Source organism: Mirounga leonina, unplaced genomic scaffold (assembly GCF_011800145.1).
Source record: "Mirounga leonina isolate KUSES-001 unplaced genomic scaffold, KU_Mleo_1.0 Mir_114, whole genome shotgun sequence".
NCBI lineage: Eukaryota > Metazoa > Chordata > Mammalia > Carnivora > Phocidae > Mirounga > Mirounga leonina.
The window spans coordinates 30,283,193-30,305,902 of NW_023270265.1; the positions used below are offsets into that span (position 1 = coordinate 30,283,193).

The following is a 22,710-nucleotide window of genomic DNA, read 5'->3' on the forward strand; positions in this document are numbered from 1 at the left end:
TCTTTCCGACTTTCCTCTTGGGATTGAGTTCTAGTTTCAAAGCATTGTGGTCTGAAAATAGGCAGGGAATGATCCCAATCTTTTGGTACCGGTTGAGACCTGATTTATGACCTAGGATGTGATCGATTCTGGAGAATGTTCCATGGGCAGTAGAGAAGAATGTGTATTCCGTTGCTTTGGGGTGGAATGTTCTGAATATGTCTGTGAAGTCTATTTGGTCCAGTGTGTCATTTAAAGTCTTTATTTCCTTGTTGATCTTTTGCTTAGATGATCTGTCCATTTCAGTGAGGGGGATGTTAAAGTCCCCCACTATTATTGTATTGTTGTTGATGTGTTTCTTTGCTTTTGTTATTAATTGCCTTATATAATTGGCTGCTCCCATGTTAGGGGCATAGATATTTACAATTGTTAGATCTTCTTGTTGGATAGATCCTTTAAGTATGATATAGTGTCCTTCCTCATCTCTTATTACAGTCTTTGGTTTAAAATCTAATTTGTCTGATATAAGGATTGCCACCCCAGCTTTCTTCTGGTGTCCATTAGCATGGTAAATGGTTTTCCACCCCCTCACTTTCAATCTGGGGGTGTCTTTGGGTCTAAAATGAGTCTCTTGCAGACAGCATATCGATGGATCTTGTTTTTTAATCCAGTCTGTTAGCCTGTGTCTTTTGATTGGGGCATTTAGCCCATTTACATTCAAGGTAACTATTGAAAGATAGGAATTTAGTGCCATTGTATTGCCTGTAAGGTGACTGTTACCGTATATTGTCTGTGTTCCTTTCTGGTCTATGTTGCTTTTAGGGTCTCTCTTTGCTTAGAGGACCCCTTTCAAGATTTCCTGTAGGGCTGGTTTTGTGTTTGCAAATTCCTTTAGTTTTTGTTTGTCCTGGACGCTTTTTATCTCTCCTTCAATTTTCAATGACAGCCTAGCTGGATAGAGTATTCTTGGCTGCATATTTTTCTCATTTAGTGCTCTGAATATATCCTGCCAGTCCTTTCTGGCCTGCCAGGTCTCTGTGGATAGGTCTGTTGCCAATCTAATGTTTCTACCATTGTAGGTTACATATCTCTTCTCCCGAGCTGCTTTCAGGATTTTCTCTTTGTCTGTGAGACTCGTAAGTTTTACTATTAGATGTCGGGGAGATGACCTATTTTTATTGATTTTGAGAGGGGTTCTCTGTGCTTCCTGGATTTTCATGCCTGTTTCATTCCCCAAATTAGGGAAGTTCTCTGCTATAATTTGCTCCATTATACCTTCTGCCCCCCTCTCTCTTTCTTCTTCTTCTGGGATCCCAATTATTCTAATGTTGTTTCGTCTTATGGTATCGCTTATCTCTCGAATTCTGCCCTCATGATCCAGTAGTTGTTTATCTCTCTTTTTCTCAGCTTCTTTATTTTCCAGCATTTCATCTTCTATATTACTGATTCTCTCTTCTGCCTCATTTATTCTAGCAGTTAGCGCCCCCATTTTTGATTGCACCTCATTAATAGCCTTTTTGATTTCTACTTGGTTGGATTTTAGCTCTTTTACTTCTCCAGAAAGAGTTTCTCTAATAACTTCCATATTTTTTTCAAGCCCAGCTAGTATCTTTAAAGTGATGATTCTGAACTCTAGATCTGACATCGTACTAATGTCCGTATTGAGTAGGTCCCTGGCAGTCGGTACTACCTCTTGTTCTTTTTGTTGAGGTGATTTTTTCCGTCTCGTCATTTTGTGCAGAGGAGAATAGATTAATGAGAGAACAAAATGCTAGCAGAGTAACCACGTCCCCAGAAAATATACTCTAAACAAATCAGAAAAGACCTGAAGTAGTGGGATAAGAAGGGGAAAGAGAGAAAAAAGAAAAAGATAAAGATAAAAACAAAAACAAACAAAACAAAACAACAACAACAAAAGAAAAACCAGAATGTGATCAAATATGATCTATATGGTATATAGATCAGTGCCACACACTAGATTTGGGGTGTGTTTTGGTCTTTTAGAAGAAAGTGTCTCCCAAAATTTTAAAGAAAGAAAAACTTATATATATACAAAAATAAGGGTTGATATGATGAAGGGATGGAAAATGACTGTAAAAATGGAAATCATAAAAAATTTTATAAAAGGAATTGATAAGAAGTTGTTTGAAAAAAGAAAGAGGATTTAAAAAAAGAAAAAAGAAAAAGAAAAAAAAAGGGAGAGGATGTGATCAGGCAGGGGAATAGAGAACACCATATACTAGAGATTTAGGGTATATTTTAATCTGTTAGAAGAAACTATCTCAAAATTTTAAAGAGAGAACAACTTATATATATAAGCCAAAAATATGGGTAACTACTATGAAGGGATAGAATATGACTCTAAAAATGAAAAATAAAAATGTTTTTTTTAAAAAAAGGGATTGATAAGATGTTGTTTGAAAAAGGGAAAAAGAAAAATTCAAAAAGAAATAAAAAGACAAAAAGACAGTTAAAAAAAAAATTAACTTTAAAAGACTAAGGAATCATGGTAAAAAAGCCGTGAATTCTATGTGCAGTAGTCCCTTAGCGCTGGAGTTCTGCCGTTCTCATTGAGCAGTAAACTTGGTCTTGGCCGGCTGTTCTCGCTGATCTTCTGGGGAGGGGCCTGTTGCCGTGGTTTCCAAATGCCTCTGCCGGAGGCGGAATTGCTCCGCCCTTGCCCCTCCCGGCTAAGTAATCTGCTCGGGTTTGCTCTCCGGGGCTTTTGTTCCCTGCGAGCTTTCCGTACAGCTTTGGAGGCGGAGAGTGAAAATGGCGGCCTCCCAATCTCCGCCCTGGAGGAGCCGAGAACTCGGGCCGCTCCTCAGTGAGTCCCCAGAGAAAAGCAGTCAGTCACTCCCGTCTCCCCGGTCTCCGGCCGCACTCCGTGCTCTCCCGGCCTGTGACCGCGCGTTTCTATCTCTGGCACCCGACCCCGTGTGGAGTCTCCAAACCCAGCAGATCCCTGCGGTGCACTCCCGCGCGGCTCCTCCCGGGGGAGGAAGGTGAGTCTCCCCGGATCTGCCGCTTGTTGGGTCCCTGCTGGAGGAGCAGTGGCCCGACTGGGCCGTGGATCACGGTGTATGGCCACCCCGAGCTGAGAGCCCGCGCCTGGGCTCCGTCTCTGCAGCCGGCTTCCCAGCTCCGATACCTGGGAGCTCTGCCGCACTCAGGTACCCCCGGTCTTTCTGTGACCCCGCGGGTCCTGAGACCACACTGTCCCGGAGGGTTCCACCCCCCGCTTAGCCACCAGAGTGACGTCCCTCGGCGGAGCAGACTTTTAAAAGTTCCGATTTTGTGCTCCGCGGCTCTATCACTTGCCAGAAGCGGCCGACGGAGGCCCCTCCCCCGCAGTCTATCCTCCCGAATATCGCCTCGGATTCCCTTCTCCGCACGTCCTACCTTCCAGAAAGTGGTCGCTTTTCTGATGAGAGAGTTGTTGCTCTTCTTTTCTTCGATCTCCTGTTGGGTTTGTAGGTGTTCAGAATGGTTTGATCCCTATCCAGCTGAATTCCTGAGAGGAGACGAAATCCAGGTCTCCTACTCCTCCGCCATCTTGCTCCGCCCCCTTACGTGCCTATTTTAATTATTGATTTATTCAACAGATATTTGTTGAACTCTTTATATATATTGAGGGAATATAAATACAACTAAATAATACAGATGAATCTGAAAGACATAACCACGTATTACCTCATGATAAGTGCTCAGTGGAAACCAAAGATGAGTGCAGTGAATTGAGAAGGGAGAAAGATGAGTGGCTTGAAGTGGTTGGAAAAGGTTGCGTGGGGGGAGCCACCCACGCTTGTGTAATGCTTACTTAGGTGTAAGCATGGCCTTATCTCTGTGAAGACCTAGGACTATAAACAAGCATGGTATCCTTATTGGCAGTGAAGAGTCCATTTCATTTAGATTATATATAGGAGCAGTGAGTGATAAAACTTGAACAGCGCAATATTTTATACGTAATATTGGCTCAGATGCCAGCTGATGAGTATTTTTACATGTGTTTTATTTCCCTGAGAACACAGAATCTACCTCTTCTTTATCTTCATGTCCACCAGAGTGCCTTACATGTAGGAGCTATTCAGTAAATAAATTTTAAATAAATTTTGCTGAATTGTTTTGAATGGAGCTAAAGATATCAAGGAATTTGAAGAAAAATGAGAATTTTATGAAAGGCTTTACCCCTGAAGGAGAGAATGATGGTTGGCATCAGAAAGGATTTACACTCAGCTCAAAATCATCGGTCAATTGGATATATGTTGAGCACCTACTTGATGCAGAAGTCACCATGATAAGCATGACATGGTCATATTCATAGCTTTTATCTAGATAAAATGGATGCCAACTCAGGTCGGCACTCTGGTACACTAGAATGTCCTTATCCAGGGGGATGCCACGTGTATTTCTGTTGACCAGTGAGTGTCCTTGATGCTTATGCTTTTCTCACTTCATTGTTTTGCAGCTCTATAGCTCCATGGACTTTGGAAGACGGTGGCAACTCATGCATGAACGCATCACACCCAACAGGTTTTACTGGTAAGCCCCAGCCGCAGACCCATTACCCTCTTGGATACAGAATTATCAGAGAGCATAGCACTCAGGATAATACTGGAGACACCTTCAGCACTTGAAGACACATGTGTTCTAGCCCTTTGCTACTCGGTGTGGTTCACAGACTGGCAGCATCAGCATCACCTGGGAACTTGTTAGAAATACAGAGTCTCAGGCAAGACTTCTGAGTAGGAGTCTGCACGTAACACAGTTCCTAGTGATTCAGGTGTAGGTTAAAGTTTGAGAAGCACTGGGCTAGGGTGCTCCATGAGAAGGTCATGACCAGGTGCTCTTAGCTGGGTGCTAATCTCCCTTTGTTTGGGAAAAGTATATATTTTGTGTACCTATTCTAAAAGCAGTATTTGCTGAAGTGTACTCTGAAGAAAACTAGTTCCACAAAATGCTTCTCCTTTCTTAAGTGTTTCTATGGTCAAGCAATTTTAAGTAATGATTATTTAACTCTGCCTTACTGAAGATGCAGGGTTCATGTTAGGATAATTAAGACTCTGGAGAAACCCAGAGACTGAAGAGGCCTCCTAAACTTATTTCGCTAAAGAATCCTTTTCCTATGTCACACATGATAAATCCTTCAGAACAGCTTCTGTGGAGCACATTCTGAAAAGCCTTTTTTAAGAGTGAGTATATGTTCCAAGTGGAAAATTAGCCCTCCCCCTATCAGAAAGTGTTTTTATTAATTGGTGTTCCTTTATACGTGTGTGCTATTTTTACCTTGGTTGTAGCAAGCTAAACGTGGTTTGGTATAATTTTATATTTTATTCTTCCCTGCTGCAATGTGAAAAGGCTTCTTACTTGTATCTTGCTTTCATTTCAGCAGAGGTATAGCCAAAGGAATAGAGATTAAGAAGCATGCACCCAAGTGTTTAATATGCTTAATTATATGCTTAATTAAAACAAAACCAAAATTAATCTTTGAAAGTAGTCCCTATTTTCTATCTCTTTTTTGTTTTTAAAGATTTTATTTATTTATTTGAGAGAGAGAATGAGAGAGAGAGCATGAGAAGGGGGAGGGTCAGAGGGAGAAGCAGACTCCCTGCCGAGCAGGGAGCCCGATGCAGGACTCGATCCCGGGACTCCAGGATCATGACCTGAGCCGAAGGCAGTGGCTTAACCAACTGAGCTACCCAGGTGCCCTTTCTATCTCTTTTTAAGCACCTTAGTTCAATGCCCTTAAAAAGTCACAAGATGGCCATTTTTGTCTTATATAAGGTGGAGGTGATGTGTGTGTGTGTGTGTGTGTGTAGTGTGGATGGTGATGAGTACTTTGTACATACATATATATATAGTCACACCAACATCTTTGGAAGCAATGGCTCCACCCAGTCCCCTGTGTATGCACAAAACTGTGACCAAAATTCAGAAAGGTAACTGCAGAAGCATTCCGTGAGTACCCAGTGTGTACCAACCTACTGACTGCACACAGTGAGTGGGGGGTAGTGCTCTTGACTCAACACCTGGACTATCCCCACTTATTTTGCCCTTTTCAGAGCAACTGTTATTGGGTCTGTACTGTTATTACACTTATTATTGGGTCTGTATTTAAAACTATTAAGATTTTTTAATAGACTAAGGCAGAAAAAGGAAGTGTTTCTTTCTCTGATATACTAGCTATGTGACTAGAGCCTTTTGCTCAGCCAAGAGGGACCAGTTTCTTGGTGTGCCATCACTCACAGGTCCTTCAAAAAGAAAAAAAAAAAAGCCCTCTGCTATTTCTGGAACAAACTCTTGAGATGGTGAGGCTGTTGGCTGACTAGGAAGTCAAGTTGATGGAAAAGGAAAGTGCAATAGACTGGATAAGCCTTGTCATCGTTTATGAGGGAAATTAAAGTAAGTGGACGAGGGGCAGCATTTTCCTATGTTTGGCAAAGAGCAAGAAGAGAAGGTTCCAGCTGCAGTCTGCCCTCCCTCTTCCTTTGTGTAGTGGAAAAAATAAATCCCCAGGTCCTGATAATTGTGTTTCATCTCTCCTGCACTCTGTGATTCTTTCATATACGCCCCCATGGGGAAATATAAAAGTTAGTGTCCATGCTGGCTAGCCAAGTGGTAGCTGGCAATCCCATCTTCGTAATTATCACTTCTTCGTTTCTGATGTATAATTGCCATGATTATTCTTCTAGGTGTCATAGGAGTTGCAGTGGAAGAGCTCACTTTACAGACATTTTCTTCCCCCAGTGACAAAATCCATGTCTGTCTAAAGCTCTAAACCATTTGTGTTGAAGAGACATGACCTGTATGGGTTGGGAGTAGAAACATTCACTCGGAACCTCCTTGAGAAAAGACAAATTGTGCCTCTGTCTGGTGTAGAGCCCTGCTCTGGCTGACACAAGGACTCTTCAAGCTGTGGTTCCCTCATCTGTATAATGGGAACAAGATTCTTCTTGTCAATTTCATAAGGTTCTATAAAGGACCAGATATGATCCATTGGACATTTGTCACTTTCATCTCTTCAATTTCATATCAGATTTATCATTTGTATGTTGTAAGTCATTAAGAATTATGCTTTTTAGCATTTCCAAAGACCATGACACCTAAGTGATTCATCATTTTTCTGGGACACAAATTTGTATCCCATGCATGATGAGATTTGTATACCTGTGGACATCTTATAACAATTGATTGGATCTGATTTACTCGGGAAGATCCACTTCTCAGCCTAACCTCTACTGCCCTCTCCTCTTTACTGAGTCATAATTCTTGTGCAGTGGTACATCCAAAACAAATCAACAACAGAAAGCCCTAAAACTACTTCTCTGGGAGAGATGGTACAGTGGAGTGTTAGGGACAGTGGGGACACACTGGAGGGAGTGTAGGCATGCTAAAAACAAGACATTGAGATGAAGGATGATGTTAATACTTTTACCTTGTACGTAGACAGAGAGTGTACGTGCAGTTCACGAGTAATATCGCCCAGATATTGTTATCTATAATTTGGAGATTTGCAGTTGTCTAGGGATAGATCCTTCGTGAATGTAAATTTTCTTCTTCATTCTGCCTTCAGTTGATGGAAAATAGCACCTGGAGGGGATTTGTGGGAAAAACACTGTGATCCAGAAGTCATCTTTGCCAAGGGTGCAGGAGGAAGAACCGACCACACATGCCTCGTATTTGCTGTAATGGCCATGAACGTGTATTGGGAATAGCCAGGGGCTGCCTTTATTTTCCATTTCCTCCTTAGTGCCCCACAGTGCCTTTGAGTTAGGCAGGGCATGGGACATAATATTTATTAGCAGCAATTATAAAAGCTTCATCTGGAGGTAAAATTTTCTTTGTGAATTCCAGATGCTCTAACCCCATCAAGAGAGGTCACCTAGGAATCTTACATTATAGAGTGATTCAGCTATCCAGTGCATGCCCAAAGAATAGTACCGACTGACCTGAAAACTCCTTCTTTATATGTGACCCTTTCACTCATTTGATACCTGGTTAACAGGCAGATTACCAGGCCTGTCTTATGTTTCCATTTATCACCCCAGCTGCTTTAGCAATTATAATTTTCAAGCGGAGCACAAAAGTGGAATGTATGTCTTAACATAATCCCTTTCTTGTCTGCTTGGGCAAAGCTATCATGGGGAAAAAGTATGTGTTTTCTTTTGTTTTGTTTTTGTTTTTGTTTTTTAATATCCTACTGAGCTGCAAATGAATAGTATTTCCACTCTTCCAGTGGGAGATATTTAAGAGGCAGGCGCATTCTGCAGTGGGAAAATTGTTTTCTTTGCACATCCAATGTGAATACTTGCGGCTCACAGCTTTGCCTTTATGGCCCCTCACCCTCCCTAGGTGTTGCCTTCTTCTGGTATAACTTGGTTGGCCTCTACGTGCCTCTGCTCTGATGAAATTTGCTTGTATAGCCTTGAGAAAGAGAGAAAGAATGTCTCCAGTATCTCTTCTTATTAACTTCCCCTTCATTATTCTGTCTCCTGAAAGGTCGGGGTCTTTTTTGTTCCTATTTCTTGCCATCACTGCAGGAGTGTGTTCTGATAAAGTAATACACCCTAAGGTGTCAGGGACTTTAAACTCTTAATCCTTTCCTGGGATGTTTGGGTTGCAACAATGACTGGTCTTGAGAGTAAGAAACCCTATAAGAAGTCAGTAGATGTAGTGCTGGTTTAATTTATTTTAGTATTATTTTTATTTAAATGCAATTAGCCAACATGTAGTACATCATTAGTTTTTGATGTAGTGTTCATTGATTCATTAGTTGTATCTAATACCCAGTGCTCATCACATCACGTGCCCTCCTTAATGCCCATCACCCAGTTACCCCAACCCCCCCACCAACCTCCCCTTCCACAACCCTCAGTTTGTTTCCTGGAGTCAAGAGTCTCTCATGGTTTGTCTCCCTCTCTGATTTCTTCCCATTCTGTTCTCCCTCCCTTCCCCTATGATCCTCTGCACTATTTCTTATATGAGTGAAACCATATAAGCTGATGAGTATTTTTACATGTGTTTTATTTCCCTGAGAACATACCCTCCAGTTCCATCCATGTCAATGTAAATGGTAGGTGTTCATCCTTTCTGATGGCTGGGTAATATCCCATTGTGTATATGGACCACATCTCCTTTATTCATTCATCTGTTGAAGGACATCATGGCTCCTTCCACAGTTTGGCTATTGTGGACATTGCTGCTATGAACCTTGCGGTGCATGTGCCCCTTCTTTTCCCTACATCTGTATCTTTGGGGAAAATACCCAGTAGTGCAATTGCTGGGTCATAGGGTAGCTCTATTTTTAACTTTTTGAGGACCCTCCATACTATTTTCTAGAGTGGCTGTACCAGCTTGCATTTCCACCAACAGTGTAAGAGGGTTCCCCTTTCTCCACGTGTAGTACTGGTTTTTAGATCAGCCCTCTTTAGAGGGGCAGGAAGAAGTTCCCTAGAGGACTGCTCTTTTGAGCTGTTATGATGCCTGGTTGTAGGCTAATTAGTGGCTGGTGTGTAGGGACAGGCAGGGTGGGCTCCACGCCTCTATTGTACTTTGATAAGGTCAGTGTACTCACTGTAGATTTCTAGTGATCGTTTGTGCCAGCAGCTTCTCTCTTCTGGTTTTCAGAAAGGCCATGACGAGGAGGGTAAGGAAAATGGGAAAGTACAGAGGAGGTCCTAGGAAAATGCCTTTTAAAGGAGAAAGGGATGGCATGGGAAAAGACAACGGACTAAAAGACTTCTCATTACAATCTTGCCTTTCAAAGCTTCTTTTCTTCTTGTTTTCCCCAGTTTCTTTTTGTCTGCATATGCTCATTCATTTGTAGCCTACACACATTACATGTGAATTTCTACAATCTACTTTTGCTCCTCTTAATGTTCTATTATAGCAATTTTTATGTTAGTATAAAATCTTTATAACCATCATTTTTAATTGTCTATGCAGTACTTCATTATATAAAGATACGTGTTTTATTACCATGTTTTCTTTTTATTGGACATTGGAAATTTTCACATTTTTGATTACCGTAAATAAGAGTTTCATTAATATTTTGTGCATATATCTTTAATATCTAGGATTGTTTTCTTGCACCAGTGTCTGGGTAGCCCAAGTAAGAACTTTGATTGTGTTTTTCCCATTCTCAGCAGAGTGTCACATTTAAGTGATTATGACCCAAATTCAATACAGAAAACATTTCAGAGCAATGCTGCTTTTTACTGAACATTTTCTTAAATGGGTTGCAAGGAAGCATTATATCACACAGCACACAGTGAGTCTTTCTAAAATTCCTTTGCCTGTACTTGTCTCCAAAAGTCCTGATCATCTGGGTTACTTTCTCATCTTTTCCTTCTCTTTCTATAGGCTCTCAGTCACAGAGGCTTACTGTCCGAGTAGTGCCCTTCCAGAGCTCCTCCCCTTCCCCTCCCTTCCTCCCCAAGTATCACAGGCTTTCTTATGTATGGTGACCTACCCTCTGTCTTTACTTCTCCACCCATCACTCTCACCCCAGTCCTCTAGCAAATCAATGTAATAATTGTTAGGCACACATCCCTTAGAACATGGAAGAGGGGGATTGGTAATTGTTAGGGTTTAATATTTTTGGTTTGATCGTCACCAGAAGGGAAATAATTACTTCCAAAATACACACATTTTGAATATCTTTAAAACCTGTCATTAAAAATATTATCAACGTTGGGGCGCCTGGGTAACTCAGTCAGTTAAGCATCTGACTCTTGATTTCCGCTCAGGTCATGATCTCAGTGTCGTGAGATTGAGCCCTGCATTGGGCTCCATGCAGGTGTGGAGCCTGCTTAAGATTCTCTCTCAACCTCTCCCTCTGCCCCACCCTCTGCTCATGCTCACTCTCTCTCTCTCAAAAAAAAAAAAAAAAAATCAAAGTTGTGTGCTAACATACATTCCCACTATAACATATGTTAAAAAAATAACTTTATTTATAGTTAATATTTCCTCCTTGTGGCAAGCAGCCTCCAAAATGGCCCCCAATGGTCTCTGTTGGTCGGGGACCGTGCCATTGTGTAGTCCCCTCCCTTTGAGTTTGGGCTGAATTTAATGACTTGATTCTAGTGAATAGAATGTGGCGGAGGTGATGAGGTGTCACTTCAGAAATTTGGATTCAAAAAGACAGTGGTTTTCATCTTAGGTGTGCTCTCTTGCTTGCTTGGCCAAAGCAGGCTGCCATGTTGGGAGCTGCACTGTGGAGAGGCCCATGTGGCAAGTACCTGGGGGAGGTCTCTAGCCAGTAGTCAGTGAGGAACAGGACAGCCTCAGTCCAGCCACTCAGTTCCAACAAAGAACAACTGAACCCTGCCAACAACTGCATGAGCGTACTTGGAAGGAGTTCCTTCTCTATTCATCCTTCAGCTGAGACTGCAGCCCTGGCCAACACGTTGATTGAAGCCTTGTGAGGGAGCTTGAGGCAGAGGCACCCACTTGAGTCACGTCCTGATTCCTGACCCATAGAAACAGGAAGATAATAAATATTTGCTGCTTTTAGCTGCTATGTTTTATGGTAATCTGTCATACCACAAGTGTGCACTTGCCCTTTTGGAGAAGTGTTAATTTCACTTAAGGCAAAAGCTCCCACATGTCTGAGTCATAGACCTACCCATCTCAGCAGAGTAGCAGTTGTGGGTGTAGAAGACATTGGGCAGAGAAGCAGGAGTTAAAAATGGGGAGTAATTACCTTGAGATAACATGGTTGGTGTGAACCCTCTTACACCTTCACCTCAATTTTGAACTCTGTAGATCTCAGCTGTTCTGGAATTGTATCCTGTGTTTTGCTTCAAAAAATGGGCTCCTTTTATTCATCCAGGAACTCATTTAGACCCTAAAGTACGAGTCCTGAAGAACTACACGGCGAGTCATCTTTAGGCTCTTAATACATTATCCATGACAGAGACAGAGTTAAGGAACAAGCAGAATGGCTTGAGATTGCTTCCTGGAAAATCAAGATCTTTTCAAACAGAGTTAACATTATGGGCTGAATTTTTGAAGCTTCCTCTAAATGTGCATCTATAGTTTTGCAAACACAGTCATTTGCAATCTCAAGTAATGGGATTTAGGCATCGACCTGATATAAGAGATCAGATTTAGAGGCCCTTTGCAAACCAGGGTATGCCACAAATAATATTTAATTCAGCTCTCCCTTACATTTTTAAAATGGTGCAGCAATTTATAAATGCATTACATTCAAAATAATACATGCAAGGTCAGGAGGGGAGATGTGAAAACCCAGCTTGCAAGCAGAAATCAGTTTCTACTTTGCTGGTGGGGGCTGCCCATGCTGTATGTCTGGTTGCATCCTGGCCTTGGAAGAGCTATGTTAATGCTAAGAGCAAATGCAATGCTCAAAAGCTATCCATAGTAGTCAGCCAGGGCACTGAGGAAGACAGAATGCTCACCACTTTGAATGAAATCAAGATGTGTTGGACTCATGTGATAATTATGCTTAGCACATATGTGTTCTATGAGCAACAGGAGATAAGGGGACATATGGAGCTATATACTTAATGACTTCTATTATGAGGAGAAGACATCATTATTTGACCAGGCCTTGGGATATCTGAAAATACTTTTATATGTTAAACAGAATTCAAAAATTAGCCACATTACTCACCTAATCCAGTGTAAGAAAAATTCCAGGACACGATGGAAATACCATTCCTCCTTCTTTCCCTAACCTTGGCTAGTGTCTCTGGAATGAGAGATACATGACTTCCAAATGCTTATTCCACCCATATGATTACGTGGAGGACATGAGAATATCCATTCAGCTCAGAGACTGGGAATCTCACTGATAAATAAACTTTCAGAGGAGAGCAAGTTTGATTGTCCTCACAGTGGGTGAGATTCGAGTCAGTTACTGTCCTGTGAGGGCTGGGTCGGGAGAGCCCCCACGTAGAGTAGAGCATCTTGACCACTAGTCTTCCTGAAGCCCAGATTGCTCATGCAGGACTTCCTCCTTACGTGAAGAAGTGGGGAGAGTGTACATATGGATAGTAATGTATTGTTCTGCAGCCTCATGAATAGGGAGTATGAGAATTGGTGGGTCAGGAAGAGGCTTAGGGAGAAAAGGAAGAGAAGAATGGTGAGCCGAGCAGCCCAAGGAGAAAACACCATATTGAAGGCTTGGAGGCTGTTTAAAATGCAGGTTGGATGCAGGGTTGCGAACAGGAGGAGTCACCCTTTTTCTCACTGAGGAAATGGAGGAATGTTCTGTTCCAGCTTGGGCTAGGGGTGTGTATTAGTCTGCTGGGGCTGTCTTAATGAAATACCATAGCCCTGGCAGTAGAAACAACAGAAATTTATTTTCTCACATTCCTGGAGGCCGGAAGTCTGAGATTAGGGTGCCAGATGCTCAGTTTCTGACGAGAGCTCTCTTCCTGGCATGTAGATGGTCACCTTCTTGCTGTGCCCTCACATGGTGGAGAGGGAGAGCAAACTCTGGTGGCTCTTTTTATAAGGACACTAACCCTTAGGGGTTAGAGCTTCAACATCTGAATTTGGGGGGTGGGCACGATTCAGATCAGTCCATAGCAGGGTGTCAACCCGGAAACAGCTTGGAAAGGAATGTGAACTTTGTAGAGAACCTCTTACCAACAAGAATTCTGGAGCACAAAGGGCTAGACATATGGGGAAAGATGGAGAGGCAATGCCAAAACCACACAAATAATTTTAAAAAGAAACAAACACTTTTTACTTTTTTTTTTTGATTATAGATACAATGAAAGCTCATTGTAAATATTTAAGGAAAGGCAGGAAAATAAAAAGAAAATAAGTACCTGTAATTTCATTGCTCAGAGAATATCACTTAAAAAAATCAAGTACTTCTTCATAGACTTTTTTCCCTATTATAATTTTGAACATTAATATTTAAGTTTTCATAAGTGAGATCATGCTGTTTATAAGATTTTGTATCTTTTAAAAATGTACTTCAATATTTTCCTGTACCATCCTTTACACTTTCTAAACATAACTTAAACCTTGTATTATTTGCATTGTATTCTAATTGGTGGATATATAATAATTTCATCATTCATTCATCATTTAACATTGATCTTGCTTCTAAACTTTTACTATTAAAAAAGGCATTGGAATGTTGTTTTGAAAACCTTTAAGTAATTGTTTGTCTAAAGTCTGATGATTAGAATTTTTAAGGATAGAATACCAAAACAATATATATATATCTAATATTATCATGCCAAATTATTCCCCAGAAAGTTTATGCCAGTTTCCACTCCAACTAGTAAAATACCACTTCACTACACCTCATAAAAATTTAATTTAAAAAAGTAATCTAATTCAGTATGCAAAAATGGATTTTCCTTGTTTTAATTTGCATTTCTTATCAGACCGGTGAGTTTAGACATGTTTTTAAGTATTTATTAGCCATTGTATTTCTTTTATGTGGCCATCTGTTTTTTCTTCTTCTTTATTATGAGTTCTTTATATGGTCTCTCATTTTGTTTCAGTATTGTTCCCAGTTTGTTCTTTGGGTTTTAATTGCCTTATGATTTTTAACATACTTTTCAGTTAAAAAAATTGATCAAATCTTTTTATTTTTCCCATTATAATGTCTTCTTTTACTTCATGTTCAGATAGTGTCCTCAACCTGTGACCATGTGAACATTATCTGAAGTTTTCTGATTTGTAATGCAGCTTTATTAAATAATATGCATGATATATTTTTATATATTAGATATATACTGTATATACTATATACTATGTATATAGTATATAAATTAGGTAATATGTAGCATAAAAATACTGAGTACTCTCTGATATTATGCTTCAGAAATCTCATATTAATAGTTGTCCATATCATCTTGTGACCATATTATAATCAGTTTAATAAGTTAATCATTTTATTCATACTGATGGGTATTTTTAGAATTTATGGGATTTCTATTTTTTTTAAGTAAAATAAAATCCAATGAACATGTTCCCACTTAGTTCTGTGCACATGAACTATTTCCTCTGATGATTTCTCGCAAGAGAAGCTCTAGTCCATGTTAGGTACTTTGATGTTGGTGGCATTAGTCAGCTTTTATTTTACTGGATTGTTGGTCCTCTGTGCCCTGAACTGGACCTTACTGTGTTTAATTATTGTTTATAACACAGCATAGTGCCTAGCAAGAGGAGCAAGTCTCCTCTCCTGCAAGACCTAACAAAATAAAACAAAAATAGACCCCTGACTTCTTTTTCAAAATATTCTTGGCTTATCTTATTCATTTATCTATCCAAATGAATTTGGAATCACTTTGTTAGGTTCCAAAATCTCCTACTCCCCCCCTGCCCCCCACCAAAGCAACTAATTAGACTACTGATTGGAATTGCAGCAAAGCTATGAATTCATTTGGAGAGAACTGGATCTTTTCCAATATCTGGTTTTCATTTTTGGCCACATGGTTTGTCTCTTCTTTTATTCCACTTCTGTGTGTTCTTCAGGAGAGCTGTATCATTTTCTTCATATGGGTCCTACACATTTCTAGTTGATGTTTTTTTCTGGACTTTTCACTTCTGGTGCTATAGTAAGTAAAGCTGTTTGGCACACACCATTTCTCTTCAGATTGGCATGATTGGACTGGGTAACCATGATGTGTGGCTGTAATTTGCCTGCATGCGTATAGAGTTGGTGCCATTCTTTACACTACAAAGAAAATATGTCTTTTAAACTTTAAGTGATTAGGAGAGTACAATGGGACTAGAGATTAATTCTTTTGGGGGTTTTGGAATCTACATAAGAGGAGAGCTCTGCTCTTAAAAGCTGTTGACAATTGTACTTGATCTCTGACCAATGCCCCATTAGTCAGAAGGGGCACCAGCTGGTAGACCCTACTGTTGCCTCCTGGCTGAATGCCAGTCTTCTCAGCCTGGCACATAATAAGTACTTAATAAATATTAGCTATAATTTTAATAATGAAACAACTTATAAGATAAGCAGATAATTGGAAGAAGTGACCATCCTCATTAATTCGGCGGCAAATAGCACTTAGCATCTCTTTGTAACTAAACAAGGTTGGGTGTGTCTGAATATCTTTTTCTTTTTTTTTTTTTCCCCACATTCAAATTCCATTGCCTAATAGTTGGTGTTTGCACTTCTGATCTGTTTTTCTGGCTGTCAGCATATGTCTATTATTATACGTGTTAAAACTATTTTTAGAAAAATTATTTCTGGCTTGATGTTAATAAAATTAAATAAAATTTATAAGACCATAAATTAAAGATTGTGTTGTATCAGATGATGTGTGCTTTAACAGATGTGATGCAGATGTTGAGACAAGTCCATGCGGATTGCCCAGGGACCATGGCCAGAAACGGGAAACACCAGAAGAATATTAGAGCAAATGTTGTCCCTCAGAGCCTGCAGGGCTCGGAATAGCCTGGTATGTTCAGCAAAGCCTTCTTGGAGGAGTTGGGATTGAGGAATCTTCAAGAGTGGGTTGAACTGGTGAGGAAGAAAGGGAGGCAGGTTTTCCTGGGAAGGGAGAATAATTGGAACAAAGCGGAGGTCATGTTTGGAGAGCAGTTAGTGGATCTGCTAGAATAGGGTTTCTCAACCTCAGCCCTGTGGGTATTTTGGTCTGGATGATTGTCCTGTACATTGTCAGAGGTTTAGCTGGATTCCTGATCTCTGCTCCATAAATGCTACATTACCCCTCCCCAAGTTGTGACAACCAGAAATGTCTCCAGCTATTCTGATATTGCCAAATGTTCTCTGAGAAGCAGAACCACCTTTCTGGGCTAGCCCCTGCCAGGGAGAACCACTGTGCCAGAACAATAGGATTTGCATTGAGAGGCAATGAGAAATTAAACTGGAAGTAGACTTGATTCGGTTTGTGTAGGGCCTCACATACTGGGGAAGTGATTTAGACTTGTCACTCTGGCTAATGGAGAGCATTCATCTTTTGTGGAGGTGAATGGCATGCATACATGTTTTATGAAGATTTATTAACATATGGTACTTTTTTTGAGATGCTTAAGTGCATTTCTGTGCAACTCCCTGTCAGTAGATAAGCTACTGGTTTTTCAGGACAGATGCAAATCTTCTCAAGTATCCTGCTTCTGAGTTCCATTCTCCAATGAGAAATTATGGAATTGTAGACTTTAAAAAATATGCATATCTAATATATGATTTTTTAAAAAATAACACATTTTTATGTGCATTTCAGTTGATACAATGGCATTAAAATTTTTATTAAACTAAGGATTTAATCATTTTAACATGACATTTTTTATTCTTGTCATCTTATAATTATTGTACACATGAAAGCAATTTCTCACAAAATTATAGTTCTAATATGTGCCCATTTTGGATCTTCCTCTTTTTTTACTTATACCTAACCTGAACAATTTTCTGTATGTATACATAATTTCATAAAGATCATTTTGATGGTGGCAAAATATTCCCCTGAATTGATATACTCTCATTTAGACTAAGGAATTATGGAAAAGTTAGAGTGGAAAGGACCCTGTCATGTTATGAGGTTTGCTGATTTCTCTGACAGTGCTCTTGAAAGCTCTATGGGGGTTCGGATAATTTGCCCCAGGGACTACATGATTCACAGAAAAGTCTATAAGGTGCTTGGTGATCAGTTCCTTGGCCCACCCTTTTTTGCTTCAGCCAGAACTACTCAGCGTCTTCTTTTTTTTTTAAGATTTTATTTATTTATTTGAGAAACACACACAAGAGAGAGCACAAGCAAGGGGAGCAGCAGAGGGAGAGGGAGAAGCAGGCTCTCCACTGAGCAGGGAGCCCGATGCGGGGCTCGATCCCAGGACCCTGGGATCATGACCTGAGTCAAAGGCAGACGCTTAACTGACTGAGTCACCCAGGCGCCCCCAGAACTACTCAGCTTCTTAATTACTTTTATACACTAGGCTTCTGCATACAATTTCCTTTGAAGATAGAAGACCATTTATTAAAGAAACAAAAATGTTTACAAAATCATCAATCTAGACTGGTCTTTTCATTTTACACAAGCTACATATGGATGGAAGTCTTCTGGATATCTTTCCTCGGTGCTTATAACATCCTGACAAGTCCAGCTTCATAGCGTAGACACTGTTTCAATGGTGGCAAATGACATAAACCATTGTATTAGTGAGGACACTACCTGGTGACCCTCTTCTCTATCCATGGGCTTACCATGTTTGGTGAAGAGACAATTGCCCACAGTCACATAAACATGTTTTTTTTTAATTTATTTTTTTTAAAGATTTTATTTATTTTTTTGACATATACAGAGAGAGGGAACACAAGCAGGGAGCGTGGGAGAGGGAGAAGCAGGCTCCCCGCTGAGCCGGGAGCCCGATGTGGGACTCGATCCCAGGACCCTGGGATCGTGACTTGAGCGGAAGGCAGATGCTTAACCAACTGAGCCACCCAGGTGCCCTAAACATGGTTTTGACAAGTGAAGTGCTAATTCACACAGCTAGGTGGATAGAAGACTGTGGGGACTGGATTGGAAGAGATGGACGCTTTCGTCTCTGGTGGCAAATGGCACTGAGGATCTTTCATTCCGTCACACCCTAACTTGTTTTGTTCTCAAAGGGATGCCTAAAACAGGCAATTCTTTTAGGCGGTACTGTCAGCATAGGGCCTTTCAAAGACAGCAGTTTTCTGCCTGTGTACGTTTGTGCATTTCTGAATCTAGCAACTGGCGAATTCTACCACCTTGATCCCCTTTGCTTACAATGAGGGACAAAATCCTGATTCAAGAATCTATGCTGTTTCTCCTCCAATTCCCACACTCAGGGTATGTTATCCTGCCTCAGGCATCTCACTCACGTTTGCTCTTCGGGAAGACAGCCTGGATGATGGATTAGGGGCAGGCCCCGCCCCTTCTCATCTCCCCACTGGCCAGCCCTGTCCTATTCAGATGCTCTCCAACCTTTTCCTCCAGCAGTGTTGAAGGGAAGCTGTCAAGTAATTTGGGCAGAACCGTGCACAGTGGAGGCAGAGAGAATGCCCCTGGGGGAATCCCTGCTCTGCCCACTCAGCATTTTGGATGGATGCAAGGAGACTCAAGTGTTAAAAAGGTCAGACCCTGGAACCAGGCTGATCTATAAAAAGCACCAAAGTATGCAAGAATTGCCAGGGAGCCAGGCCAAAAGCATTGTGGGGTTGAAATGGGATGGCCATGTACTTGTCCACGTGACTCTGAGAACGAGAGGTTCAAGATCCTGCTTCATGCATTTCTTAGCATTATTGCCCCATTTAACAAGTGTCATTTAAAAAAGCAACAGTGAAATAGAACAAATGGAATTTGGTTTTATGACTATTTTGTACTTTCATGGAAGAGGAGATTTTGAACATGGATTGCATAATTGGGGGAGCCATGCCTCCCTCCTTCCTTCTTTCCTTCCTTCCCTCCCTCCCTCCTACCCTCCTTCCTCCCTCCTTTCCTTTCCCTTTCCCTTTCCTTTTTCCTTTTTCCTTTCCTTTCTTAGGATTTTTCCAGAGCAGGGAGAAACTCAGTAAATTGGGTAGAGAAAAATCTGTGACTTGTGATACATAGTGGGAAGACCGTTTGAGTAGGAGTTAGGGCTTCTGGGTGCAAATTCTGCTTCTGCCTCTGGAATGGAACCAGTCCTTGGGGGTGCTCAGAAATTGCTCAGGCTTTCTGTGTCTTCAAAGGGCTGTAGAATTCAAAGGGCTGACCAGAAGGTCTTGGAGGCTTGGCTCAGTGCTTCCCCACTAGGAGTCCATGATCCCCTTAGAGCCTGGGTATTGATCTCCGGCATTAGGTGGTAGCATAAGAGGAAATCCTGTCCACTCCTTTGACCGTCAGGGAGAATTTTGTTTCTCAGCTGATGGTCAAGGGAGAACCTGCAGTGGATTGACCTGAGGTGCTTATTAAAATGCAAATGTTTGGGTCTCACCTCAGAACTCTTGATCTGAGTCTCTAGACCTGGACTTCAGGAATCTCCACATTAGTACTGTCTCCTGGCAACTCCTTTGTACCTTAGGTTTTCGAAACCAGCGAAGGTCTTTAGGAAATGGTTTTGAAAACCAGGGAGGCCAGTTAATGGACTACCAGGTATTGTGCTTCGAGTAGTACAGACTGGGTCCCCCTTACCAAAAGTCTTCCCCTTTCTCTGCAGTACTTGCCAGCCCCAGTTAGAGACTAGTTGCAGCCAGTGGAGACACGGCCACCTCCGGGCATCTTTGGAAACACACGCGCTCCATGCTAAATGAGATAATATATTTAGGCGTGCTTTGAAAGCTGTAAGACATTATTGAAATGCCTTGTAACTGCAAAATGCTGTCTTGATGTTAGTCATTATAAAAATAATGCCTCTAGTTTTTATAAACACTATGGCACGAATGAGGTTATTGATTTTTCTCTGTGACCATTTAGATGTACTTACTGAGCAATTCTGTTCAAGACATGGTTTTGAGTACCTACTCTGTGAACTGTGTATCCATCTAAAGGGAAATAAAGGGCAGTTGATGTGGGTTGTTCCAGTTCTGAGCTCTCTGAAGTAATAGAATTATACATCCAAACCTGCTGCCATGTAATTTTGTGGTACCTTTCAACAATACACGGCAGGTACTTCCTCACCCCTTGATTGTGGCTTCATCCATGTGACTTGCTTTCTCCAATTTAGTAGACGTGACATTAGTGGAAGGTTTAAAGTACCTGTTACGTGGGCTGTGGCATGGTCGCTGTGGCTTCCACCCCCCCCCCCCCAGGCTCTATCATGAACACAGGATGTATGCTGAAACCCCTGCCTCTGAAAAGAGCCAGTCTCTCCTGGATTCATAGCATGGAGCAGAGCCTCCCATGGAGCCCAGCTGAGAGAAGCCAATCCTCAACTGGCCTCTAGATGCATGAACACAATAAAGAACAACTGTTGTGAGCCACTGAATTTGGGGATGGCTTATTATGCAGCAAACGCTAACTGATACAGTAGGACAAAGGAAAGTTGAGACAAAGGGACAAATATCTTATACAAAGGACAATGGTGAAGTGGCAGAGGGAGGTACAGCTTGTGACAGAGGGTGGCAGCAGTGAAGTCTTCACAGAGGAGGCGGCATTTGGGAGGAACCTGGAAAGATAGGTTCCGTTCCAAAAGGCAGAGCTTGTGTGTGGGCTCCTGAGCCTGCTTGTGTGATGTGATGGCAGAAATTTCAGGCAGAGGAAGGAGCAGGGGGAGAGCTTCAAAAGTGGGGGAGCATGGGATGTGTTTAGAAAATTGTTAATAGTTGAGATTGTCAGGAAGTTCACCTTCTGTGCTTATGGGAGAAGAGATGTTGATACGGCTGGAAAAGAAGATTAAAGTGATCGCTGAGAGGCCCTAAATGCCAGGTGGAAGATTTTGCAGTTAATACTCTACACCTTGAAGGGTTCTGCTCAGGGCCAGGGAATGCTCAGGACTGGCCCTTAGGAAGGTCATTCTTGCAGTGGGATGAAGGGCAAGTCACTGGAGACCAGGTGACCTGGTAAAAGGCTATTATTTGGAGCAGGGAGCACTGGAAAGAAGAGACAGAACTCTAGGAAATTCCAGAAAATGTGCTTTGCAATTAAAAGAGGAAATGAAAGGAAAAATAAATAAATGAGGAAAAGAACCTCCTGAAGAATAGAAAATAAATCCAAATCCTTCTTCGGTCCTAGAATATTGTTTAATGGTTTCTTAATATCTAAAAACTCAACTCCTACTTAGAAGTAAATGGACAAGTTATGATGACCACAGATTTGGGGACATTAGAAATAAATCTTTTAATGGATATTCAAATTTGGCATGACGTTTATACACTTTGTAGAAAGTCACGTTCTGGACTTAGGTATGATTTCCCCCAATGTAAAAAGGCACCAAAACAATGTTCTCTGAGTGGTTTTGTTTGTTTGTTTCTGTGGGTTTTTTTTTTTTTTTAATTTTTTGATTTTTGTTTTTGGCATGGGTGTATGTTGTAGGTGGTGTTCCCTTGGTAAGTAGACTTTACGACAGAGGTTTGTGGTGTGTAGGAGGTTTACTGGGAGCTCTGAGGTACAACGTTCCCTTTGAGGGATGAGGGAACGTGGCAGGCAGGGAAGAGGTGGGGCTGCCATGCAGTTGCCACAGCTGATCCCAGGGGGCTACGTAGCTGGGATGGCCCTTCAGACACAGCCAGTCTTGTGCCAAGGGATTGGGCCTCCATACCTCCGCATTGACTGGCCATAAGATGAGGGCTGCCACTCAGGAAGGGGTGTGACCTTGGTGAGGTGGTTGTCATCAGCTGCGGAAAATTCCCAGGGGGCAGCTGAGCTGGGAGTCATCAGCCACACGTCGGTTTCCAACACTGGGGAGGGAATGCCTAGGACAGAGCAGGCTGCGGACGGCACATCACTGTGTCCACTTCGGCGGCAAGAGCGAGGTATGCTCCCGTCCTTCTCCTGTTCCGAAGAGGGAAGTGAGTTTTGATAATAACAGCAATAAATAACAGTGCAATACTAAAAAACAAGGTCAGAGAATAATAAATATGCATGTAAACATGACTATAACAACTTACCATTTAACATTGTGCTAAGTTCATGGCGCCCGTTACTACAACTCTTTTTAACAAGCACGCAGGCAGAACAACGTAGCGGCCCAGTGTTGGGTTGGCCACAGACCACTTGGGTTGGACTCATACTCGTACTGCTCATTAGCTGTGTGATCTTGGGCCCAGGGCCTCAGTTTCTTTGTTCACAAAACAATGGGATTAACACCAATGGGATTAACACC

At 41.6% G+C, this 22,710-nt stretch overlaps 1 protein-coding gene across 1 annotated transcript in view; it reads left to right on the plus strand.

The window, feature by feature from the left end:
• Window positions 1–22,710, plus strand: part of SORCS3 (sortilin related VPS10 domain containing receptor 3) — a 577,834-nt gene that overhangs the window by 368,530 nt on the left and 186,594 nt on the right. Inside the window, exon 5 of the mRNA XM_035028663.1 lies at window positions 4,448–4,521. Coding sequence (XP_034884554.1) covers window positions 4,448–4,521 — 74 coding nt within the window. The remainder of the gene's footprint in view (window positions 1–4,447; window positions 4,522–22,710) is intronic.